Source organism: Pinus tabuliformis, chromosome 3_1 (genome assembly GCF_031772625.1).
Source record: "Pinus tabuliformis cultivar Carrire ecotype Pingquan chromosome 3_1, CPIR1, whole genome shotgun sequence".
In the NCBI taxonomy this organism is placed as follows: Eukaryota; Viridiplantae; Streptophyta; class Pinopsida; order Pinales; family Pinaceae; genus Pinus; species Pinus tabuliformis.
The window spans coordinates 699,766,584-699,794,503 of record NC_142301.1 but is presented as its reverse complement, the minus strand read 5'-3'; the positions used below and the strand labels follow the sequence as shown (position 1 = coordinate 699,794,503).

At 41.9% G+C, this 27,920-nt stretch overlaps 1 protein-coding gene across 2 annotated transcripts in view; it reads right to left on the bottom strand.

Annotated features, from left to right (window-relative positions):
• Positions 1-27,920, bottom strand: part of LOC149189056 (Translation elongation factor EF1A/initiation factor IF2gamma family protein) — a 231,441-nt gene that overhangs the window by 85,596 nt on the left and 117,925 nt on the right. For both annotated transcript variants that reach the window (XM_089411756.1, XM_089411755.1), the window contains exons 3-4: positions 4,487-4,645; positions 4,096-4,254 (exon numbers count right to left, since the gene is read on the bottom strand). In XM_089411756.1, the coding sequence (XP_089267882.1) occupies positions 4,096-4,254; positions 4,487-4,645 (318 nt within the window). The remainder of the gene's footprint in view (positions 1-4,095; positions 4,255-4,486; positions 4,646-27,920) is intronic.

Sequence of the window (27,920 nt, the reverse complement as noted above, 5' to 3'; positions counted from 1 at the left end):
GCTCCTCAGATGCCTGAAATACCCTTCAAACAATCCTCGAACCTCGTCACTGGTCATGCCTCTAACTGCGGCCGAAAACAGATAATGTTCCCTCCTCAACGAGTTGATCTATTGTGTTTTTGTTACACAAATGGATGGTAAAATGCCTCTATAACACACCTTGTATTTATACACATACAAGGGCTCCTCCAAAACGTCACAATGGGGCTTGAACAGCTGTCACTTTGCTTATTAACTCCAAGCCGACCTCATAACTTCAAAAATTCATAACTCAATTTCTACAACTCGGAATCGGATGATTCTCGTTGCATTAGAATCGTCTTGCCAAAAGCTATCATCCTCATCCATCACATGTCGAAATGTGCTCATGGTTTTGGCCCAAATCCTGATGGGTGCAAAACCCCAAGCTTGGTTTTCAAGCCCACAAGCCTCCTTGTGGTGCTTTGCTTTCCAAACCCCGAACACTAGGGCTTGGAGTACTTCCTAAGCTACACAAAAATCAACAAAGAACAATGCTGATCCAAGAAGACAAGGTCAAGGGTTCAAGCCGGGATTCAAAGAAGGAAGAAAAGGAAGATGCTTCAATTGCAACAGGTTCAACCACTTCACTAGAGAGTGTCCTCACAAGAAGGATACTCCAAGAGATGATGACAACAATAACAACAACTACAAAGGCAATGGAATTCAAAGGACAGGTTCAACAACAAAGGAAAGAGGAATGCTCCCACTGCTCGATATGGAAATGGCCGTCTTGCTAAGAAGTCGAGAAACTCCAGGTATGAAGAAGTTAATGTTGTAGAAAAGCAAAAAGAATTTTATCTTATTTCTGCCCTTACTACCGCCTCTCCTCCGGATACATTGGGTCATTTGTTGATTGATAGTGGTGCCTCAAGGCACTTCACTGGGTACAAGGAGGCTATTATCAGTTGGGAGTGTTGACATCATATTTTTATTCCCCATAAGATTATGAGCCTAATGACTATAATATTGTGGAGATGCAGGTAGTGTTCTATTTTTAGTGACGCTTATTTTTAGGCTACTACATGTGGCAAGGTCCCCATATAAAGATTCAATTCCAGACATTTTTTGTCTTTTCCCATTTCTTAGGGGTACTGCTATTTTGGCATGTCTATTTATGTCAGGGTGACATGTGGCAGTCTGAAGGTTAACATCTAGCATCTTATGGAATTGGACAAGCGATGAGATTTTACAGATGAGTCGTCAATGATGTGGCATAATGCATGAGTAAATTATTTTGGAGGTGTGACACGGCAACGACGGAAATTTATTTTTCCTCCACCCTATTTTCTCTCTCCCAGTATGCTTTTGTCTCCTATTCTCCCTCTTACTTTCACTCCTTTTCGTACTCCATTTTTTCCTCAACACGAAAAAACATATATTTTTTGGCCTAACTCAAACTCCCAAAAAACATTTGAAGTCAAATTAGCCAAAACTGCTTTGAGAATATTTTTATCATAGATAGAATTTACTCAAAATACTCCAAGATGCTTTTACCCAAGTCGAATTAGCTAAAATTGTGCTCAAAAACATTTTTACGTCACAACAAATCGAAGATACTTCAATTAAACTCAAGCACGTTTCACTTCACTCAATTTTTTTCTCCAGTCCAAGTTCTGTTGACTCTACATGCTTTTTTCAAATGTCATTTTTGGGGGATTCAACCTCCTACATTGCCTATACTAATTAGAGGAATTAGAGGGGGGGGAAGCCATATAAATACAAGTGGAGGCCAGGCTCACAACTCGAATTGTCTTCAGCAAGTAGCAACATTACTCTCATCTCCTTGCTCTTTCTTTCCTCTCTTTTCTAACTTCTACTTTGTCGTGTCTGGATATCATTGTCATCGGTTCTGGAATAGTCATCTTGGTGCATCCATCCTTTTGGCCGCTGCAGAATAAAGCTCGGTTATGGTCTATTATTTCTCTCCGGGTTTGTCCGATGTCTCAATGGTATGTTATGCAATTTGGTAAAAGCTTTTAAGCTATTTTCTTTGGTGAAATCTGCCATTAAAATATGCTTTCTACCTATTTTATTTTCCATATAAAAAGCTGATTTCTAGAGATCATTCCACTTATTAAAACGCTAAGAATTTTACTAGTTTGTTTGGACACTAACTTGTTGATCAAACAGCCATTATTTTTCTGTATTTTACATGCTATATTGCATATTTATAGGTAAAACAGCCCTTGCCAGAGCGGGAGATTTGCTAGTGATTCTAACTGTTGATTCTCATATATGTTACATAGAATATTCGTATCCTAGATTCATCAGATAATTTAATTTTTCGAAGGGGTAAAAATTTGTGCTAACACACCCACAAGAGGAGGCCTTACAGCAAGCATTTTCCAGAGTTAGAGAGAAAGAAGATCTACCCACTGTCTTCTAACAATATCCAAGTGAGGCAGCAGCTGCCAGGAGGGATCCTCATTGATCCGAGGTAATGAGGAAAGTGGCTATGCTTGGGGCTTAGGAATTGCCACAAATAATGAAGCAGAATCACAGCCTCTCTACCAAGGTTTGCAAAGGCCGAAGGCACATGTGATCGATAAGATCAGTCTTATCAGGGACTCGTCAATCATAGTGCAGTTCCTCCTCAATATTTCAACTCCCAATTATGTCAGGTTAAAAAAGATAAATCATTGAGTTTTGGCTCTGGCTATGCAATTGGACTCCATTTAATTTTATCAGGTGCTATGATCTCTAAATAGGACCTCAGGCACAGACTGCCCAGACAAGCTTGCAATGCAACTTGACAAAGGAATGAGAAGACTTTGAAATGGTGATATACCCAGGATCCCTAAAGGCATATGAAGGTAGCTATGACACATTCAAGCATCTATACCATGGAGGTAGCCAGAAGAGAAAAAATAGTTCAAGGCACAACAGCAGAAGGAATTCAATGATAAGTCTAAAAGGGGGGCCTCCAATTCCCATGACCATCCCTTGAATTAATTCAGTATTTCATAAGGTGGTGATAGACATGTCAACACAGTGGAAGGAATGACAAGTCAGACATTAAAGCCACCTTCTACACCTCAATTCAATTGTTTCAAACTGAGAGTAGAAGGAATTATAGGGATAGCAAGAGGGTTTTTAATGCTGTGTCAGATATTTTGGCCCATGCAGTCTCCTTATTTTCTAGTTTCATTTGCCTCATCTTTGCACTGGTTCGAGGGTGAAGGGCACATCTTGGAGCGGGGAAGCCGGTGGCTATATTGTCTATCTCTGTGGTTGCTCCTCATTATGGTTATAGCACAATACATGAAATGGTGCTATGTAATGTGAACTGGTAGAGCTATGGTGACATATTAATTATTGAAGTTTATGGGAGGGGGCTAGCTAAAGCCCAGCACAAGGTGATCAAGGAAGGATGAATTGGTGTGATTAGCATGCAAATTGGGAACATGCTTTGCTGGCAGAAGCTAAGGAGCAAGAAGGCATGCCACAGAAATGACAGGGCAACTACCGGCAATGACAGACATGGAAAGGGCCACGCACACATGCAGATCAAGGTCCTCAGATATCAGGAAATGGGAAACTGCTGAGTTTGATGGCCACCAGGGTGGATAGTGCAGAAAGGTTTCTTTGCAATCCCATGGATGGCACTCTGAACACCACTCTGCCACCAGAACGCAGGCAGTTCAACCTCCAGGAGGTCAAGCAGGAGCGCAAACACAAACCATCAATCTCAGAAACCAGCTCAGCAGTGCATAAAGGCATGAATAGAAGCAGAAGCAAGTCAGCTGAGAAATCTCAGATTCAGGAATGTGTCCTCCATGGGCCTGCCTTTTAATCTTTCTGTCTAATTAGAATGTATTGCATATATTTGTTAGTCTTGGGTTAGTTTGTACAGCAATAAACTTGTCATTATCGTCATTTCAGTACCTGGACCTTCAGTTTAGAAGTTATTTTGGAACCAGACCTCAAATTTTTCATGCAGGCTGTCACTCTTTTTTTATATATTTGTATTACAATGACATATGGTTTGGCTGCAGCCTCCTTCTAATACAAAATTTATCCATTCTTGTTAAGAAAAACAATCTTGAAGTATGAATTCCAAAAAGCATTAAACACCTCTGGTTTCTGGAGAAATTTCCTGGGACTCTTCAAAAGAAGCTTTTCTAGCTGTTCCACAAATTCCACACACAGAAATATGCTCTGGATTGTCATAGGTGCAACACAGACAACGCCAAATCTTGATTTGCCCCTCTGACAGGTCTGACTTAGGCATATCTGAAAATGAAACACTCTAAACAATGAGCCTTGCGAGTAAAATGGCAAAAAATGAGTAATAAGACTTGCATTTGCATTTTAAATCTATTCAGTATGTTCAAGGCACTGCAACCTAGAATGACGTCAATATTTCACAAAAAGGTAAAGCTAAACACTGATGAGCTAATCCAATAAATACATGTGCATTGTTCTCACAATCCAGAAGGGTCAATTCCCCAAAATGCTCCAGTACCTTTAATCGTTGAAGCTGCCATCTGACAACCTTTCAGAGAAGCATTTCTAATCACTCCACACATATCACATGCAGAACGATTCTCTGGATTCTCATAAGTGCAAATTGAGCAATCCCAAACATCAGCTTGTCTATTGAGATTCTCTACTTGTGACACATCTGAAAGTAGAACACCCAAGTGACTCAAAACGTAAATAGTTAAGGAAGAAACCAATTAGCAAGATTCACAATATCATGACACAAACACTGGGATTATCAAACTGAATGCAACAGACCTGAATCATCTTGCTTTAAGGAATCACCAAATGTACCAAAACAACTCAAGACTTTGTTGATGTTTGTAGCTCGGGCAGGTACTTTTGCACAGGCCTAAGTATCCAGGCATCCAGAAATTGCCCAGAGTCTCCTTAGGACACTTGCTCAAGTATGAGCAAATTGCTACTGTAACTTAGCCTATGTCTAACTTAAGGAAAACACAATTAATTATGTTGGCTATTGAGCTAAAGAAACTTAAGATAGAAAACACAATTAATTATGTTGGCTATTGAGCTAAAGAAACTTAGGAAAAGTAAAGTATTTACTTTAATAATTGTGTTTTAATCTCAACCATTGATCTAAAGTGAGGTGAGACTAATCTCAGATGTCACTCACTTTGGAGATTAGCGTTAGGGACTTAGCTCAGTGTAAAGTTATAAAAGCAAGGCTAAGAAGAGGAGAAAGACACACCATACAACAGCACAAGACATTGAGAAAGACATCTCGGTGGTGAGTCGAGAAGGACTTCCTATTCTAGTGTGCCGGGTCTGAGGAAGGTGCAGAAGTGCAGCATAGGAGATTCAGATCAGCCAAGGAGATCTCGGAGAGATCCAGGACCTGAGCAGGTAGATAAGATCCAAGGACCAAGGTATGTTGTAACTATAAATTTATTAGTTGGACCATTATCCCAGGAAGAGAACCTTAAACGGTTCTGATTTAATGAAGAACAGATTTGACTGGGCAGAATATGTATGTGTCACATGTGATTGAGATTGGTTGTAATTTTGCTTCTGCTGAATAATTACGTTAAGAACCTTTTTGTACATTTATTCAGTAGATCTGTGATAAATCTAAGAAGAACTAATTGTCAGGTGTTGGGTTCAAGAAATTGACATGGTATCAGAGCATAAAGTCTAAAACCGATCTCTAAATCACCAGGGAACCCAGGTTCGCACAGGTGTTGCAGAAAGAACAGGTTCAGCCACAAACACGTGGCATCAATATTTTATTTGCATGGTCAACCATAGGCAAGCCATACATCATATGACATGGGTTGGCCAGCAAAGGAAAAAAACTTGGCTGAATAAAAGTCACAGCAAGTGAAAAGTTTGAATTAAAAAAAAAAAAAGTAAAATAAAATTTAGGTTGTATCGGGTTGAGCTGGCAGACCTGAACTCAAATTAAAAAATATTTAATAAATGGTGTTTGGTGATTATGGTGGCATAAAAGCTAGCAACTAAACAAAGCCAACAGGCACAGAGATTCAAGGCAGTCACACGCATGAGTGGATCAGGAAGGGGGCGCACGAGTGGTTGCAGCCACAACGTTGTCGAGTAGTCGCATGAGGGCCACAAGATCGTGTTGAAACCGCTGAGAGACGGTCATCGACAAGTGCAAACTCGAGGCCACGTGTGGAAAAGGGGGTTGAGTTGGGTTTGTATAGCAACCATGGAGGAAGCAGCCCGCGCACGTGAAGCAGAGCCAGCGATAAGGCCAACAGTCTTGAGCGTGTGTGCATCAACCAACAGAGAAAGTTGTAGACCACCCAACAAGCTGCCAACAGACAAACATTTCAAGACACACATGAAGCAGGAGCTATGCGCAGGCGCTGAAAGTCAAGGTTGCCAACCAGTGTAGGTAGACGCAGTAGGACTGTGTCTCAAGTCTGTTGTAGCGTCCTAGGGAAATTTTGCCCTTAGGGTTCTTCTATGGCTATGGTTTTCTCAGTAAATGAGGAAGACTATGTAACATCAATGCATATTCAATAACAATGGGTATCCTTTTATACATACATGGATATAAAGATTCTCCACAGTAACCAAACTCTTCAACCAAATCACAATTATTAAGGCATGTCTGCCCAATAAATAGTGAATATATTCAACCAATTAAATTCCAATATACCACATTGATTTTACAATTGTCAGATCAAGTAAACCAACATTCAATAGCCACTAAACTCTATAATCTAATTCAAATGTGGTTATGCTAGTTCCCTATCTATTATGCAGCTCTGAAATTATTGCAGTCTGAGTCTTCTCTCATGGGTAGCCGAAAGGGAGACTAAATTGTCACAGGATCAATTTCACAGGTGGTTGTCTCTCACCAGCAAAATTGAAGATGCCACAGTTGATAATTTTCCAATGTTCTATGCTGTAACAATAACTTGAACAATTTTTTCTCTCAATAGCAATGGCTTTTCCTCTTCAATTGCAATCACCCAATAACAGTGAGCAAATGTAGATAGAACAATAAACAATATGTACAATCGAAGACAGCCAAGATCAAATGATACACAGAAATTTAGGTCAATGACTAGGGAAAAACCCCATAAGGGGGGAAACCCAACCAGATTCTTCTTCTATTAGATGTTCATCAAATGTTCAGCAGCATGATACATAGTCCAAGTACATCAACAACTAGTCAAAGGTCAAAGCCTTGACCAAGTCAGCAAACCAATATCCAATCAGATATGAGCACAAAAGTCAAATCTGATCAAACAGCAACTCTGCAATTTTCAGTCAAAATCAGCAATAGTCAACGCAGCTCTAACCAGTCCAAGGTCAACGGTCAAATCAGCTCGAAAAGATTTGTTCAACCAGTCTAGGAATGTGGCCTCCTTTGCTTAGCCAAAATAGTCCAAAACTCTACCCACAAATTCTGGACAAAGTCAAAGTTGATCTGCGAAAACCTAGTTATACACCTACGGTCAATGTTAGTCAAAGTGCCCAGAAAACTTTGATCCAAGTCCTGGTCAACTCGGCCTCCCAAAACAAAACCATAAACCAATTACACGAAGTCAAATCTCCTCAAGTCAACACCAGTCAAACAATCCCAAAACAAAATTCAAACTCAGTCAAATCATATTGCCTCTCTCTCCTTCGCACGTGTGAACTCGAACCCTACAATTTCAGACCAGATCGAACCAATAGAAGATGAATGAATGAGTGATGTGATGCCTCCAAGTGATGCCAAGTGATGTGTATTCCAGGCCGACTTGTACTTTTGAGGGTGACTTGGACCAATACTAAAAATAATATTTTCCCATGTGCAAATTTAATTTTTCCAAGGGCCAATGGGGTCTCCTTAGGGTTTGTAGGGCATCTCCAAGAAGGGTATCGCTCCCTCAGCTGCCACTTTTTAACACTCCCTCTCAGCGAGGGAGGAATTTCCAACTGCATCATAAGTCTCATCTCAAATGGCTCGATATCATCATCGCTGTATCATATCATATCTTTGTTGATTTGGGGTAGCATCAAATGTGCTCTAGCTATGAAAATTGGTGGAGAGGCTAAAGCGCATGAGATCTCCAAGACCCATAAATGGTTTGCGCAGATTCTACCCGGTTTGGGAGATATTAAAATAATTAATACTTTTAATGGAGTTCCTAAGTCTAAACTTAGGAAAATTAAAATACTAATGGGTACTAATATAAAACTGGGTTAGAAGGTTCCAAAAGACATGGATCAAGCCAAATCTAATCTTAGCCGTTGATTAGAGATATAATCTCAACCGTTGAAGGACCAACGGGGAAAGTATAAGAGCAGGCTTGAGGGTTAGTTGGAGGAGACACCAAAGCAATCAGTCATTCGATTTACTAGAGCGGAGTTTGCTAAGTAAAGTCGAATCAGTGATCAGTTTGCAGCGAGGGGCAATGAGTACGAGGCAGAGAGGCAAAGATAGTGCCGAGAGACCAGCACAGAGGCAGAGAGGCAGACACAAAAGCTAAAGCAGGCCACGCAGAGGCTAGCTGAGGCAGCGTGGAGGCCAGAGGGCTTGCGTCATCCACGCAGAGGGCAGGAGGAGTGACGCAGAAGGTCGTAGACGCTGCGCAATGCCTCGAAGGGCTAACCAGAGGCCAAGAGGGTTGACACAATGCTACAGTTGTGCTGGAGAGGGTTTCGTGGGGGAGATTTTCTGAATATCTACTTCCGAATAGAGAGGAATTACTGTCGGTTATTTTTCTCTGTCAGGTGAGCCAGTTTGGCACCCAATTGTACTCAAGGATAAACTGCATAATAAATAAGCCCTCAGAATTGTTGCACCGGTTTTCCCGCATTGGGTTTTTCCAGGGACGAGTTGTTCAAAAATAACGGTGTCACTTGTGTGTTTGCTATTCTTTCAGTTGTTGATATGTAGATGGTTGAGACTATATTGCGTTTATTTCGATGTTTATATGTTTAAATAACTTGTTTGTAATTAACAAGTAGGAGAAATAAACCAAAAGAATACAGATAAAATTTCTAACAGATAGACTTGGAAATTTCAACATGGTACCAGAGCGTGGTTGTAGATCACAGGAGAGTTGACAGCATCAACTGAAGCAGAGCATTTGCAACAGAGACAGCTGTCTTGAGTGACAGAAGTTGTTCCTTGCAGAAAGCGACAAAAAAAGGGTTGACGCAAAGGGACTGTGTCATTGGTCCGGGCCAGAGAGAGGCCAACGCAGAGGCTGAGGAGGGCAGAAAAGGGCTCACGCATAGCCACACAGAGACCAAGAGGGTTGATGTAGTTGGCTAGGGGAGCATTTCAGCCAGTGTCGAGATTGCGCGGAGCCTAGAGGCTCAGTCCTTCAGTAGCTAGGGCATAGGAGGTTGTGGACAGATTGCGATGAGTGAATTTGGTGGGGTGTCGTGGGAAGAACAGTACCTAACAGGGCAAAACCAAGGTAGAGGGAGTCGCTACCGAGGCGGATTTCTAGCCAAGGAATTCGGATTAATGTTGTAGGTGCACAGGAGATCGGAGAGGTGCGACTCGACAGTTGGAAGGCGGATTTCCAGGAGGGAAATCGAGACTCAAAGGGAGACTAGCAGAGAACTTCCAGACGGGAAGTAGCGACTCAGAGGGAGTCGAAGAGAGAACTTCCAGAGGGAAGTAGAGACTCAGAGGAGTCGAACGAAAGAGTAGAGAGATGGCCATGTGAGCTGAGGGATCAGGACAGGCTGGACGGGGCGTCCAACTTTGTGGTCTGGAAGGCCACGATCTTGTCCATTCTAGATAGACATCGCATCAAGGCCTTCGCCTTGAGAACAGTGGCTATCTCAGTTGATCTGGTAATGATGGACAATATTTAACATTATGTGATTCTGCATGGACAGCACAAATATCAGCATCTTCTTTTTCTTCATCTTGCATTCTTAACAATTCTACTTGTTCACTTAGATTGCTTAGAATTTCCATTTTAAAGTTATCAAGCAAATTTCCAAATTTAGCTTGACTTACCGATCTTGATGTTGATTGAATTACTCTTGCCCTTCCTCTTGATATGCGTTTGCATGTTTCACAAATTTCTTCAATTACATATATAAAATTCTCCTTTCTCAATTGGTAATCAAACTTCTTCTGAATCAATAGAAGGTTGGTTTGAGAAACCCTAGTGGCCTATCGCCCAACTCAGCAGTGACAAAAGAGTGGACCCATTGCATCTACTTGTGTATACAACATTGTCACCTCCAAGTTTGTACGAACCCCGGGTTGATGAAGTAAATTTGGTTGATAATGAGAAGTACGAGGAGCAATGGCCAAGGCGAAATGCATCATCCTTGATGGGGTCAAGGATGATGTGATCCAACATATTGCCAAGAAGGAGATGGCAAAGAAAATGTGGAACACCTTGAAGACGTTGTACCACCATACTTCCGTGCAGAGGAAGATATTACTTGAGAATCAGTTGCGGTCATACCAGATGCAGAAGGGGGAGCAAATTGATCACTTCCTCGGTCGGCTGAAGGAGATCTGCGACCAACTAACTTCCATAGGGGCCACGCTGAATCAGGGGTTGATGGTGAGGACCACACTTAATGCAATCTTCGAGGAGTGGGAGACATTTGTCCAAAGCATACTGGCAGGACAAACCTTCCAGATTGGGAAGAATTGTGGGCGGCTCTTCGCCAAGAAGATCTCAGACGGTTGTCCAAGACGAGAAGTGGCAACAAAGGAGTCTGGATCAAGAAGGAAGAGGAAGAGGATGCAGCTCTAGCATCTGCAGGGAAGTAGGAGAAGAGGAAAAAAAGGACCTCTCCAAGGTTAAGTGCTTCAATTGTGGGGAACTGGGTCATTATGCAAATCAGTGTCCGAGGAAGAAGAAGGGAGAGGCATCTGACTCCAAGGCAGCGTCAACAAAGGCAGAAAAGGAGGTAGAGGAGGATGACGATTGTGCCATGAGTGCTCATGTACCTCTAGAGAAGAGGTGGCGAGACATTGAGCTGTAGTCAGGAAGACTACAGGCGATGAGGGGCAGGATCCTTGAGGTGCCCAAACTCTTGGATTATACCTTGCTACGGGAGCCCCAAAGAGAGGGTAGAAGGACTAGCGGATGTCGGTAGAAACGGATGCGGATGAAGCGGCAGAGAGTGCTACAGTGCAGGAGTCCCTGGCAGTGCAGAGCTAGCAGGCTGCAATAGTGCGAGAGGCACAAAGAGGGTGGCAACAGTGCAGAATGGCACAGAGAGGTTTGCAGCAGTGCGAGAGGCAGGGAGTTGTTGCAGTAGCGCAAAGGCAGTAAGGGAGCACTTGTCGTTTACTTCTCGGCCATATGTGGGACCACATGATCCTTGACCCCATCAAGGATGATGCACTTTGCCTTAGTCATTGCCTCCTCGTACCTTTCATTAGCTATCGAGTCAACTGGGATAGCCATTAATCTCAAGGTGAAGCCCTTGATACGATGTCTGTCTAGAATGGACAGGATCCTGGCCTTCCAAACCACAAAGTTGGACGCTCCGTCCAGCCTATCCTGATCCAATATCTACTTTTCTCTGTCGACTTCTTTGAGTCTCTCTATTTCCCGCCTGGAAGTTCTCAGTTCGACTGCTGCTGAGTCTCTCTACTTCCCGTCTAGAAGTTCTCGATTCGACTCCTCTGAGTCTCTCTACTTCCCGTGTGGAGCATTAACTATAAAATAAAATTCCTTGATCATGAAACCCATGATTCAAGCATTACAAAAATAATTTTATTTTCTTCTTTACATCTACATAAAATCATAATTACACATGTCATTATGAAGACCGAACCTAGTTACACTTTTCAACACGGGCATTCATATATTGTGTTTAAATTTTTAAATTAAATCGTTATTTCATTGTAGATGATAGGAACATTCTTTTTGTAAGCTTCGGGTTTATCTTAGGTGATCTGATTTATTGTTGTTCTAACAGTTTATGCTTGAGGAATTATATAGTGTTTGCAGGTTCCCCAGCCCTTGGGCTCCAAGTTCACAAACTATGGGCAGAGGCTAACCTTGTTTGGATTTCAAATAATTTTATGGTTTTTCTAACGTCGTTAAGGCTATAGCTTGCATTTATTTTTCAAAGTACATTTAGCCATTATCAAAAAAATTCAAAAATTTATCTCTCAAAATCCCTTTAATCATTGTATACTTGTACATTTTGTAAATAGAATTTGTATAATATAATTTTGTAAATTATTTTCTACTTCTTGTTTTGCAGTTGGGTTTTTAAGGGTTTTGAAATTATTTTGGAATGTTTGTATATATTGAGGTCTTGGGTATTTGTAAATTCATTTGTGCAAGTGAGATCAAAGGCAAATAGCTATATTAGAGCTAGATCTAGGCCCTTGAGGGTAAGATGTAGCCTCTAAAATCTTTTGCAAGGCTAGCTACTGAAGAAATTTTGCAAATATTGATGATCTGAAGCTAAATAAATATTTAAGCGAGGGTTTGCAATTTTTTTAGGGCCTTAAGGCCTAGCGTCCACCTCCAAGGCCAGTGTTAGCCCTCCTTGGCCTTGCTTCACCCTTTTGCCCTCTGTCTCCCCTTCTAGCCACCTAGAGGTCGATCATAAGCCCTCGAGGGCCTCGGCCTTCTCTTTAGCCTTGGTCGCATGCCTTGTGGGCCTCTCCAAGCCCTTGACCCTCCTCCTCTTCCTCTCGACCCCCACCCTATTCCCTGCGTCAAGGTTCTTAGGCCATTTTTGGCCTGGCCATAAGCCTAGAAGGCTTCGGCCCCCTCCTAGATGTTGAGAAATCTAGGGCATCAAGTATTAGGTGATTTCTCTTCTTTAGATAATTGCTTGTGAAAGCTTTTTACTTCTTAGATTAGGATCTTCTTTTACTTATGTTATTATGGTGTTCTTCTTCATCAAATAGTTATGAATGCATAAACATAAAGAGACAAGAAACAAAAATATAGGCTATCAGCTAGGGCCAAAACCTCTCACTCTTTGAGAGGAAAACCCGAACAAATTCTTCTTCTTATAGAGATTCCAATTGATGAATACCAAGACCAAGAACATTGACATATTTGATCTCTCCAAGACCAAGACACCAAGTTTCTTCTCTTGCCCTCTTGAGTCAACGATAGCCAACTGCCTGCTCCTCCCTTCTGCTTCAACTTTCTTTCAAATTTTGACTTCCTTTCCTCTGCTTCATGTTAGAAAATCAAAAAGGTAGAAATATTTTCTTATTCTTGATAATTACTTGTGATGTTTCTTGTTATTACGATTGTTTATATCTTCTTTCTTTTAGTTCATCAAGCAATTACCAAAGCAGCAGCACATAAAACAATAGACACCAGATGTAGGCACAATGCCAAGGCAAAACCCCCCTCGAGGGGAAAACCCAGTCAAGAAATTCTTCCTTTCAATAGTATTCTTTGAGACTCTTCACCCTAGACCAAGACGAGACCTTTCCTCCACACCAAGTCAACCTCCCAGAACTTTGACCTCTTTCCAGCAACTTCGATTAGGCAGGAACTTCCAACAACAAACAAACTTGGAAGACTTCGATCTCCCAATCAAGAGCACGAAACAGAGAGAGAGAAATACCAAAATTTCGATTTTCCTTTTCTCCTTGGACTTCCCCAAACTCGCATTCACTTCAGCTTCCCAGCAATAGACTTCGCACCTTTTCCCAGCTACAAGAGAACTTCGCACTTTTTCCCAGCTACAAGAGAATTTCGCACTTCTTCCCAACTACAATAGAATTTCGCACTTCTTCCCAGCTACAATAGAAATCGAACTTGTGTGATAGAAAATGATGCTCCAAATGAATTCGATGAGCTTGTATTCATAGGCTCCATGTGAGGTCGAATAGGTGTCCTTAGGCCGACTAGATCTTCTTTAAGGCCGACATGGCGTGGAGGTTACATAATTCATATTTGACTCAATACTTAACCTTTTTACATGATTCAAACGCCCAAGAAGGGTCTCTTTAAAGGTACAATGACTCTATTAACTCAGAATAAATCCTAGAAGCCCTCAATGGGGACTTTGACCTAAAACAACATGACCCAAGCATGAAACCCATGCTTTAATAAGTCACAATAATAATAATAATAATAATTTTCTTTATTATTTTGACAAGTACATTAATGAAGACAAAACATAGTTACATTTTCCAACGCTTTCTCGTAACTAGGGAGGTATTCATAATGTACAAATACAATGGAAGATCTCAAACTATATGAACCATGAAGAACTTTAGGCACCGCAATGCCATAGACTAGATTCCTAACCAGGGCAATCTATCCAAGTGATCTCTCAATAATTTAGGCACTGCAATGCCACGGACTAGATTCCTGACTAGGGAAATCTATCCATGTGGGAATAAGATGGACTCAAGCTTTCAGCCCCTCTAGGTACCATCAGGCTTACTTGCTAACCACCAACCCAAAAATCCAGGTGTGTATCCAAAACATAGCTCAATGACCAACAGGACCCAGACATCAACACAAAGAGCCGGCCAAATGTCTTCCCAAGCAATGCTTCACTCACAAAGCCTCAACACCCCTTGATCCAGCAGATTAAGGACCACAAATCTCTCCCGATCAAACTAATCGGTAACCAACATGTTATCAAAAACCTTCGAGAGATTTACATGTACAAACACAACCCTAATCAATAATATACTTTCACATGTACATAATCAAATACAAACCTTCGTAGTCATTCTACATGTTGCTCCTCAACTCAATAGGACTATCAACTGAATCTTTGACAGAAGATTCCTCAATTACATGCTTTCCTACTTTTCATGCAGCAACATATCCTCCGAAAATTATTCTTCAATCAAAACCAAGTTGTGCCCTCCCTCTTAACCAAGAAGCACCTCTTCATCTAGACCCCCTCTTAATCTTAGGGGGATCTTTTCTATGCAGGCTTCCTCCAAGAGATGAGCTTCTTCTTGTCATCGAAGAATCTTTCGCGGCTTCCAATCATTTCATCAGAGTTATCATTATCCTCATCATGCTTAGCACATCAACAAGCATCTTCCCCATATTGAAGATTGTGTATTTGCACATCCTAGATAGCAAGTACAACCAAAACTATAGAAGCATGAAGTTAGCCATATCAAAATCACGGAAGCATTTCAACTTTATACATATCAGATATCCAGACTTAATTACAAACAAGGGACATGCACTCTTCAACATCTTGTTAGGGACTTTGTCATACACCCTAGACTACTTCATAATAACTTTCATTCCATCTAGGGTTTCAATGTGTCTTCCAAAGGTATGACATACCTTACTACAACATATATCAAATCCTAGAAACAATTTAGACAAATATAGATCTACAAAGTATCTAAAAACCTTTTCAAAGTTCATATGTTAGACTTCTCACTAGGGTTTCATACAAATCCTAGATTTCATACAACGGAATCAATCAAAACCAATCATAGCTTAGTCACTAACATGACTAGCTCCCACTAGGGTAATTTGCAAACCCTAGATTATTTATCAACCATCAATCCTAACCAAAACTTCAGATTTCAACAATCTTACACAAATCTCAAATTATCATGTTGTCATCATACATTAGAGATTTTTACTACGACTAAGGTTCAACTCCAAAACCCTAGAATTCCATTTTTCACAATCTCAACAATCATTAAATAAATAGATCTCAGATTGTTATATCACACATACTAGACAATTTAACCAATACTAGGATTTGGCTGCAAAACCCTAGATTTCCAAATATCATCATCCTAGAATCTCAGACAAGGCATTCCATTAAATACTAAGACTTATGACCATTAATAACTAGGTCAACACACATATCTAGGAACTCATAATCATACATAAGCATACCATATGTCCAACAACATTCATACATCTAACCTAGACCAAGCTAAGGTTTCAAGTTTCAACCAAAAGGACATATCTATATATGCCTAGATTTCATCATCATGCAAAGACATTTCATATCATGTGATAGTCAAACCCAACTTCACAATGATCAATAAGAAAATCTTGATTAGAATAGGGTTTGATCAGACAAACACACCTACACCAAGGAAAACATGTCTAAGACAGTATAAGGGTCTTGCTCACACATTCCACCAAACCCTAATGAGTTAGGGTTCCAATGTAGAAACATAGCAAACCCAACATTACCAGAACTTCAAAGGTTCGGGATTTTAGACCTTATCATTCAACCCTAACAAGTTCGGTTTTCCTAATCATACCAAAATCCCAAACATGACATCTTCAATTAGCATTTCTCAATATCCCTAAACAACTTATGGTTTCAAACATTCACATTAGTATACCCTTTGGTTAGGGTTTTCCAAAACCTGTCTAAGGTTCTACATAATCAGTCAAGAATATGAGTGGGGTGGGTAGATTTATCAAGTGATGAATCACCCAAAGCAAGAATCACTATGATTCAATATAGCTAAACATAACAATGTTAGTAATAGATTATCAAATGAATAATCCTTTCAATATCAATGTATTTAAAGCATACCTTAGTTCCTTGACCAACCTTGTCTTGAGAGATCCTCCTTCATACTCCTTGTAGATGTTTTTCCTAATCAAAACAATAGAGGGAGAATGGTGATTAGTATTTAATATAATCAAAACTAAATGAATACATGAACCCAAAACTGAAAGGAAATGAGATACTTATCTTTGGGAGTTGTTGGGGGCTCCCTCCAAAGCTTGAGGGATACCTACAAACTTATAAAAACAATAAAAGAATGTCTTTTCCAAAAAATGTTAAAAACATATAAAACAAGACATATAAAGCTACAAGTAAAGTTCTTAGTAGTGTAAGTCCCTAATGTCAGACTCTTCGAGCTTGGCCTTCTTTGAGTCTCCTTCCTCAGCAAAGTTAGCATGTTCTCTATCTCTCCTTATTCTTTGGATTGTCAGGACAGACACTCTTGTAGTGACCCTTCTTATGGCATTGATAGCACTCTATCTTGGACATGTCAACTTTCGTCCTTGGTCCCTTCGATCTCTTTCCTTTATGTTGGGCAATGTACGCATTTGAAACTGTTAAATTATGGTATGTTCTATGCTTAGAGCAATTTACTCCAATTCTTCTTATTAGCCCAATGAAAATTCTCAGTATAGCAATCACATTAACATACAAGTAAAACGCTGATAGAACATAAATGAAATCGACAAAATACAAGCCAAAACAAGAGACACAAGATGTGGCACTAGCATTAATGGAAGCACAAAATAGTGAAAGTATGACGGTCAAATCAGCAATGAATGCTACAGCAAATTGTAGCCAGCCCTAACAAGTTAACATTGTCATAAATGTGCCCTCAAACAGTCAACACAAACTTGTCTAGCACTTCATCTAGCCTAGGAGAGGTTGCTCATACAAAGTCGCAGTCAAAGAAGGCAATATGTTGGTCAACGCAACGCTAAACCACTTGTTGCACCTTCATGCGTCCTTGCTGCCCTAATTGTGTCCTCCTCTGCCCTAATTGTATCCCCTCCAATGCTGCCCTAGATTTTGTGTCCTCCTTCAATGCTTCCCAAGAGATCTGCGTCATCCTTCCTTCGTAAACCCAAGAGACAAGGAAGAGATGAGAGGATGAGATGAGTGCTCTAATGCCTCAAGGTCTCCTCTATTTATATCCCACGTTGAGGCTTAGCTGGGGGTGTGCAACACAATTTTACATGTTGGCCGACCTTGAGAAATTGTCAAAAAATACTAATAAATTCATATCTCCATGAATACATGTCGGAATCGAATGATCGTTAGATCAATCCTACACCTCTCGATGAGAGTTATCCAAGAAAAATATAAGTTTCCATAAATAAGATGACCCACATGGAGTTTTCCCCTAGTTGCCAATTTTAACACTCCCTCTCAACTAGGGAGAACTCCATCTACTAATCCATTTGTCTGTCAGTACTATCTCTGCCATCAAATGCATTGCTCAACTCTGCTCTCCTGAACTATGAAGAAGAAGAAATGATCGAGAATGTATCATACCATCCTCTACTGACCCGAAGTCAATCCCAGATAAAAGAGAGTGTCCAATAGCACTCTTACTGACCCGAAGTCAGTCCCAATGACGAGAGTGTGTCATACCACTCTAACTGATCCCAGATCAGTTCCAAAAGAGAGTGAGTTATATCACTCTTACTGACCCGAGGTCAATTCCAATTGATCCCAGATCAATGTCAACCTAGCATAGGGAGTACGATAGATACACGATGCGTCCATCAGAACTACTATGGTCCCTATCCTCATTTCCCTACTCATTGGCCAGATGAGAGGTACTTCCCATGAGTCCCAGACTACATGGGTAGGATGTCTCGGCAGGAGAAGGATGAACCACTAATCCTGCCCACATGTCGCCACGAAGTATCACAGGGGAAGGTTGAACCATTCACCCTGTACACAGTGCACCACTAAGGAAGGGTGAGTCACCCTATGGTCGCTCGGCACTCCAAGAAGTACCCCAAGCCCATCGAAGCTCCCAGAGCTCAATGTATACATCATACAGGACCCTCATAAGAGGGTCTCTCAACGACTCCTAGTCGTTCTCGGAAACAAGAATTTGACCTTTCCTAGGGGTTTCGTCAGAATGTCTGCGACCTGCTCATCTGTCCCAATATGATAGAGCCTTATTGCTCCTCGTTGTACCATATCCCGGATAAAGTGGTACCTGATAGCAATGTGCTTGGAGCGATCATGAAATACAGGATTCTCTGATAAACGAATCCCACTCTGGTTGTCACATAGGAGCACGTAGCATCTAGCATATCTCCTAACAGCTCACTGAAGAGCTTCCTCAACCAGAAAGCCTCACAAGAGGCCATACACGCAACAATGTACTCTACCTCAGCGATGCTCAAAGCCACCAACTTTTGCTTCCTGCTCATCCAAGATATCGAAGCAGAACCCAAGGAAAAACAGCACCCGGAAGTGCTCTTTCAGTCCACCACATTGCCTGCCCAATCAGCTTCAGAATATCCATGTAGCCTCACAGCTTCAGCACTGTATCTCAACCCATAAGTGATTGTGCCCCGAAGATATCTCAGAAGATTCTTGGGACCAATCCAATGTAAGTGATGAGGCTCCACCATATATTGGCTCAATGTGTTGACTACAAAACATATATCCGAACGGGAGTTCACCAAGAACATCAATGCTCCTAAGAGTTGACGAAACTCATAAGCATTTCCCAAAGCAAGTCCGACAAAACTACCGCATAACTTCTTGAAGTTAAGCTCCATCGGGGTAGTCACGGGCTTGCAGTCCACCATACCAAATCTCTCCAAAATCTTCACCACGTATTTTACTTGAGATAGGAAAATTTTTCCTATTTCTGCCAGACCTCCAACCCTAGGAAATAGTGTATAAGTCCTAGGTCCTTCATCTCAAATTCGGAAGCCAACTCCCTCTTACATTTGTGAATGAGAGGGTCTGCACCTGTCAGGAAGAGGTCGTCAACATACAGCACCAGTATGAGAGGCTTATCATCCTCAACCTTAAAGTAAAGGTTTGGATCGGCTTCACTCCTAGTGAACCCCAGCTTCATCAAGTAGTTATTAATCCTCTCATACCAAGCCCAGGGTGCTTGCTTCAGCCCATAGAGAGCTTTCTTCAACCTGCATAAGTGAGATTCTCGATTATGAATCTCAAACCCCTTGGGTTGTTCCACATAGACTTCCTCTTTAATCGAACCATGCAAGAACACGGTCTTGACATCCATCTGATGTAGGTTCCATCCTTGCGAAGCAGCAAGGGCTATCATCGAGCGGATGGTGGTGTATCGAGCAACAGGTGCAAATATCTTGTCATAATCTACACCTTCCTTTTGAGAGAAGCCTCGAGCAACAAAGCGATCCTTATACTTTTCAGCACTCCCATTAGTTCCATGCTTTATTTTGTAAAGCCACTTCGAGGTGACAACTGTTTTGTCCTACGGTCTGGGGACCACATCCCAGACATCATTCTTCATGATAGACTCGTATTCCTCATTCATAGCATCCTTCCATATTTGCTGCTTCACAGCTTCTTTGAACAATGAAGGCTCATTTTGAATGATGGTGCTCATAAGGGTCAAGTATCCCTGATACCTGGTTGGCTTCTTACTTTCACGAAAAGTCCCTTTGGGTGCAATATGTCCTTCGGCATCATCAAGTGTCCCCCTAAGCCATGACGGCCTCTTCCTAGAAGAGGGAGGCTGTTGCGGAGGGGGATCAATGCAATCCATAGGTTCTTCCACATCGGGCATCGTCTCATCTTCCTTCTCATCCGGTTTCCCAGTGTCAGATTCTTTAGTTTTCCTTAGAATAGGAAGATTGTTAACCTTGCTAAGAGCTGTATCTTCGTCAAAGGTGACATCATGACTTATCTCAACTTCCCTTTGACCAGCCACAGATTCTATAGCCCTTAGAATTTTCGCTATAGCCCACGAAGATTCCCTTCTTTCTAGATGCACCCAATTTGCTCCTTTTCTCTTTCGACACATGAAAATATACAGGACTTCCAAAAATTCTAAAATGAGAGACATCAGGTTTCTTACCAGTGAACATCTCTTCGAGAGTCTTAGAATCCAATGCTTGATGAGGACATCGGTTTTGAACATATACAGCGGTATTCGCAGCTTCAGCCCATATAAACTTCGGAAGCCTTTGATCATGGAGCATGGCACGAACAGCTTCCACAATCATAAGATTCTTCCTTTATGCCAAACCATTATGTTCAAGAGTGTATGGTGTTGTGGTCTCCCTCTTAATGCCAGCCTATTTGCAAAATTCATGGAACTCATTGGATTCATAATCGGTCCCATTATCAGTCCTTAAGATCTTTATCCTCTTCTCGGTTTGATTCTTGATCAAGGCTTTGAAGTGACGGAACCAGAACACTTCATCCTTCTTTTTCAAGAAGTATATCCAAGCTTTGCGAGAATAGTCATCTGTAAAAGTGAGATAATATAGATATCCTCCCAAAGAGTTCACGGCATCATACCAGATATGTCGGATTGAACTAACTGCAAAATGTCGGAGGTCTTGCTATGGCTTGAGGGGAATGGTCCCCTTTTGAGCTTTCCTTCGGTACATCCCAGACATACACCTCTATTTTGAACTTGGGCATCCCTTTCACCATTTGCATCACATCGGGTAGAGCCCTATAATGAAGGTGGGCAAACCTCCAGTGCCATAGTTCAGACTGAAGAGATGTGTCTCAAGACATGACTCCCAACGGACTTCCTCCAACTTGATATAAAGAGTCAACTCGAAACCCAAGAGTGAAAGCATCTTTAAAATTCTTTTTCCACACACGTACCTTGCCATCGATGAAATCCACCTTGTAGCCTTTGTCTTCTATTACCGAAATGGACACCAGGTTCTTCTTGAGATCGGGTACATATAGGACTTCTTGCAAATGAATTGTGTTACCCTAATTTAATTGAAGAGTAACATTCCCTACACCCTTTACGGGATAGGTGGAATTGTCTCCAAAAATAATCTCCAAGTTTGTCTCCTTCTCTATCAGATTAGAGAGAGCTTCCTTGTAACCAGTGAAGTGCCTTGAGGCACCACTATCAATAAGCCAATTGCCCAACGAGTCCGGAGGAGAGGTAGTGGAGAGGGCCGATATCAGATAATATTCATCTTGCTTATTGTTAACAACATTTCATTCATACCTGGAGTTCCTTGCTTTCTAGGAGGTTTGACCACTTCCTTGATTTCCGACATTCCTCTTTCCTTTGCCATTGAACCTGCCATTCCTCTGATTGTGGTTGGAGTTGCCCCAGGAGTGATTTTGATCATCGTCATGAGATGTGTCCTTCCTATCTGGACACTTCCTCGCATATTGGCCAAATTTATTGCAAGCGAAGCATCTTCCCCTTATTCCACCCTTCGATCCGGCCTTTCCTTCGAATTTAGACCCAGAATTATTTCTCCTTTTAGCATGACAGGAGAAAGTAGTGGGATTGCCTTTGCTTGAAGGCATTTCTTGCTTTACCATCCTTGTCTCTACTTGAATGCATCTCGCCATCAATTCCTCAAATCCAGGAATTCGATCATTGTTGAGAAGAGTGGTTCTAAATACATGCCATTCTAATGGGAGCCCTCCAAAAGTAGTGATAGTCAATTCCCTGTCAGCAATCACTTCTTCAATCGATAGGTGTTAAATTGGAAACTAGGGCCAAACTCCATGTGGGTCAGCTTATTTATGGCAGCTGATAATTTTATTGGATCCCTCTCGTCGAGAGGTGTAGGATTGATCCAAAGATCATCCGATTCCGATAAGTATTTATGGAGATATGAATTTATTTTGTTTATGTAATTATTATCAAGCCGACCAGCTCTTATGTAGGCTCTAGAAGCCCAAACGTCATGTCTGTCCGTCATATATGATTTAGTATAAATAGAAGAGTTTTGATGTCAATTGGAACACTCATTCTTGAAGTGATCTCCTCTCCACGTCCTGGGTTTTTGGAAGGAGAATCACAAAAAGAGTACGTTGGTCCATACGCTGTTTATGAAAACATCTGTTCATAATATACGTTGTGGATGATATACCCTGGTTTCATGTAGTCATGGGATCACGTTGTACATGTTGATTATACGCTGCCCTAAAGAGATCAAATCACAGTCCTAGGAGGAGACATCTAGACGCACAGAAAGGAGGCTCTTCTATGCAGCAAGGAGAGGCTTCAAATGCGTTGTCCAAGGGAGCTTCTATTCACTGTCAGAGGAAGCTCTAAAAGAGCCCTCAACGCAGTGAAGGAAAGATCCATAATTGCAGACACCTATACGCTGTCCTAAAAAGAGTCTTAGCTGCAGTTTAAGGAGGCCTATCTAGCAGCAAGGAAGAAGCGCTAATCACTGTCTTGAAGGTGCCCTAATCCGCAATCCTTAAAGGGCCTTATCCGCTATCAAAATAGACCCTTTAACACAGGTCTAGAAGAGACTTTAATCCGCAGTCTTATCTGTTGTCCTAACTGTTGTTCTGGTGTACCCTAGACGCAGTTGAATGGGGACCCTAGCCACTGTATTGAGAAGAGTTTAGGCAGCAGAAAGGAAGTCTTCTATACGCAGTCACAAGAGGCTCAATCCGCAGTTGAGAGGAGGGCTAATATAGGCCCTAAATGAAGGCCATAATCCGCAGCTTCAGAAGGCCTAAATCCGCAGTCTGTTGACCCTATACGCAGCAAGAAAGAGACTCATAATCCGCAGCAAAAGAAGGATCTTATTCACAGTATAAGGAGGTCTGGAAGGACAGTGTTTCGGTTGCTATAGATAAAAGAAGCATGGTGACAGCACATTGATAAGGGTTGTTCCTTAGGACTGTTCAAGGTTGATAAGTCACTGTCATCAGATCAGCATATGTTATTAGTTGCTGACTGTTTGAGGATCATAGGCCTATCTTGCTGCTGGGCTAGGCCGTAGGCCATAGCGAGCAGCATAGGTTGTTCTATCAGTCTTGGACTGCATGGCCTACTGCAGACTTGAAGGCCTTCATTATTGATGAGAAGGATAACTGCTGGAGCAGTGTCAGTTAGTACAGCAAGAAGATCACAGTGTTCTGGAAATTATATTGAGTCAAGGTTTGACTATGTTCAACTCAGTTTGATGAGCTTCCTATTGATGCCACCTGGATGGAAGATTCTGTCTAGTTTGACCAGCATTAGCTTCTCTGGTCAAGGGTTTTCTACTGCTGTCATAAATATCAGATTTATGTATTTGTACTATCTCTCTCTCTGCTGAACTTTGAAGATAAAAGAAGATTTGATCAAAGGGTTTCCCCACACATTATGGGGTTTGTCCCTGGCTCGCGCCATATCTTGTGTCCTCTTGTCTTGGCTTGTCTTCTGCGTTTTATATTTATGTTCTCTCTGCAGTTTATCGTAATGCTGATGTGATTGCTAACTGTGAAAATTTAAATAAATTGCTCTAGCATAGAACATACCAAAATAACATGGTATCAGAGCTAAGGCGAAGACAATGCCCAAGCAAGAGTGAAAAAGCAATCACCGAAGACAGTTGGGACAAGACAGAAGGATCAATGGGGTGAAGTCAAAGCAGAGAATGTTATTAGAATGGTGCAGCAAAACTTCTGATGGCATCACTTCATTAGGAAGTTCAGATCTAAGGGTAGGAAGGAAAGGTAGATGTGTTGGTTATGAGTTCGGCCCTTATGCGAAGGAGTGCCCGAATGACAGAGATGCGGGTCATCAAAGACAATGGTCGACTCTTCCACAAAAGCAAGGAACCCCAAAATCTCTTTTATGTACCTGATCACAAGAACCTGATGTCTATCTCGGAAATGGAAGTCAAAGGTTACAGGATGGAACTTATCGATGGAAAGGTACGTGTTTGAAAATCTTTCCAAGATGTTTTTGAGTTCAGGGTTGTATCAAGTTGCAGGAAGTCCACTAGGGACCATGTCCATTAACTCAGCACTGGAGGTCTGTGAGTCAGATGGTGACTTGGATGCCTGAATTCAAAAAGGAGCATGAAGGTACATGTCTGAAATGTACCGAAGGAAAATATTATAAGGGGACCATTCCCCTCATGTAGCAGGTCCATAGGTTTGGAACAACTCGAGGAGTTTGAGAATCATGATCAAGGAATCTCATGTATACAGGTGGAAGAAAGCCCTCTATGGCTTGAAGAAAAACACCTCGGGCATAGTATGAGAGGATTGATAGCTATCTAATGCAGCTGAGATTCATCAGGAGTGAAACCGATCCAAACCATTACTCAAAGGTTGTGGATGATAAACCTCTCATACCGGCACCTATGTCTAACAGGTGCAGACCCTCTCATTTATAGGAGACAGAGGGAGTTGGATTCTGAATGTGGGAAGATAAGCTGCAAGCTTGTGACTGCCTCGAAGATCTTAACTTTCAAAAGTTATATGGTAATGATGTCGGACCAGATTTGGGAAATGCCTTTGAGTTTCATAAACTCATTCGCATTAATGTTCTTGGAGAACCTCCGTTCGAACATATGTGTTGCAGTTAGCATGGTGAGCTCATATTTGGTTGAGCCTCACTGGATTGGTACCAAGAATCTTTTGAGATATCTTCAGGGGCACAATCTCTCATGGATTGAGATACACTGCCGAAAATATGAAACCACATGATTATTTGAATGATGAGTGGACAGGCAGTGTGGAGGATCACTAGAGCACTTCTCAGTGTTGTTTCTCTTTGGAATCTGCCTCGATATCCTGGATGACCAGGAAGCAGAAGTTGGTGACTCTGAGCACCACCAAGGCAGAATACATTGCTGATAGTATGGCCTTCTGTGAGGCAGTCTGGTTGCTGAAGCTCTTCAATGAGCTGTTTGTACACATGATGAATACCACTGTGATTCTCTGTGACAACCGGAGATGGGATTCGATTATTGAGGAATCCCGTATTTGACAATTGCTCCAGCAGATAGACATCAAATACTGCCTTATCTGGGATATGGTAAGTCGATGATCAAGGAGGCTAGATCGCACTGAGATGATGTACAGGACAGAGCCATGAGGAAAGATCAAATTTGTGATTTTCTCGAACGACTTGGAGTCATCGAGAGACCTTTGTAAAAGGGTCCTGCAGGTTGCATACATTGAGCTCTGGGAGCTTTGGGGGGCTTGCAGTTCTATTGGAGCAACATACGACCACAGGGTGACTCACCCTCCCCTGGTGGTACGCACTGGAACAAGATGATTCGCTCTCTTGTGGGGCAAGATGAATCGCTCTCTTCTGTAGCAGGATGATTAGTTCTCCTGTGAGGCTTGGATTGATGTGTTCTCCATGGCGATTGTAGCAGGATTGATGTGTTCTCCTGTGAGGCCTGGATTGATGTGTTCTCCATGGCGATTGTAGCAGGATTGATGTGTTCTCCTGTGAGGACAGGATTGATTAAGTTCTCCTGTCGAGGCATCCTACCCATGCAGTCTGGGACTCATGGGAAGTACCTCTCATCTGATCAATGAGCAGGGAAATGAAGTTAGGGACCATAGTAGTACCGATGGACGCATCGTTGTATCTACCGTACTCCCTACGCTAGGATGTCCTCCATTGATATGGGATCAATGATACTGGTCTGGGACCAGTGGTAGGAGTTGTACATACTATGACGTTGACTTCGGGTTGGCTGAGACTGGTCTAGGACCAGTGGTACATACTCCGAGACTGACTTCGTGTCAGTGCAGGACTGGTCTGGGACTAGTGAGAGTCGTACATACTATGACGCTGACTTTGGGTCGGTTGAGACTGGTCTGGGACCAGTGGTATGCACTCTAAGTCTGACTTCAGGTCAGTGGAGAATGGTATGAGACATTCTCAATCAATTCTTCTTCTTCGTAGTTCAACAGAGCTGAGCAGAGTAGTGCTAGCAGAACCAGCAGAGCTGAGTAGAGCAGAGCCAGCAGAGCTGAGCAAAGATGGGCAGAGCAGTGCAGGGCACTGATGGCAGAGATAGTACAGTCGGACATATGGATCAGCAAATGGAGTTCCCCCTAGTTGAGAGGGAGTGTTAAAATGGCAACAAGGGCCAAACTCCATGTGAGTCAGCTTATTTATGGCAGCTGATAATTTTATTGGATCCCTCTCATCGAGAGGTGTAGGATTGATCCAAAGATCATCCAATTCTGATAAGTATTTATGGAGATATGAATTTATTTTGTTTATGTAATTATTATCAAGCCGACCAGCTCTTATGTAGGCTCTAGAAGCCCAAACGTCATGTCTATTCGTCATATATGATTTAGTATAAATAGAAGAGTTTTGATGTCAATTGGAACACTCATTCTTGAAGTGATCTCCTCTCCACGTCTTGGGTTTTTGGAAGGAGAATCACAAAAAGAGTACGTTGGTCCATACGTTGTTTATGAAAACATCTGTTCATAATATACGATGTTCACATTGGATACGTTGTGGATGTTATACCTTGGTTTCATGTAGTCATGGGATCACGTTGTACATGTTGATTATACGCTGCCCTAAAGAGATCAAATCACAGTCCTAGGAGGAGACATCTAGACGCACAGAAAGGAGGCTCTTCTATGCAGCAAGGAGAGGCTTCAAATGCGTTGTCCAAGGGAGCTTCTATTCGCTGTCAAAGGAAGCTCTAAAAGAGCCCTCGACGCAGTGAAGGAAAGATCCATAATTGCAGACAACTATACGCTGTCCTAAAAAGAGTTCTAGCTGCAGTTTAAGGAGGCCTATCTAGCAGCAAGGAAGAAGCGCTAACCACTGTCTTGAAGGTGCCCTAATCCGCAAACCTTAAAGGGCCTTATCCGCTATCAAAAGAGACCCTTTAACACAGGTCTAGAAGAGACTTTAATCCGCAGTCTTATCTGTTGTCCTAACTGTTGTTCTGGTGTACCCTAGACGCAGTTGAATGGGGACCCTAGCCACTGTATTGAGAAGAGTTTAGGCAGCAGAAAGGAAGTCTTCTATACGCAGTCACAAGAGGCTCAATCCGCAGTTGAGAGGAGGGCTAATATAGGCCCTAAATGAAGGCCATAATCCGCAGCTTCAGAAGGCCTGAATCCGCAGTCTGTTGACCCTATACGCAGCAAGAAAGAGACTCATAATCCGCAGCAAAAGAAGGATCTTATTCACAGTATAAGGAGGTCTGGAAGGACAGTGTTTCGGTTGCTATAGATAAAAGAAGCATGGTGACAGCACATTGATAAGGGTTGTTCCTTAGGACTGTTTCAAGGTTGATAAGTCACTGTCATCAGATCAGCATATGTTATTAGTTGCTGATTGTTTGAGGATCATAGGCCTATCTTGCTGCTGGGCTAGGCCGCAAGCCATAGCGAGCAGCATAGGTTGTTTTATCAGTCTTGGACTGCGTGGCCTACTGCAGACTTGAAGGCCTTCATTATTGATGAGAAGGATAACTGTTGAAGCAGTGTCAGTTAGTACAGCAAGAAGATCACAGTGTTCTGGAAATTATATTGAGTCAAGGTTTGACTATGTTCGACTCAGTTTGATG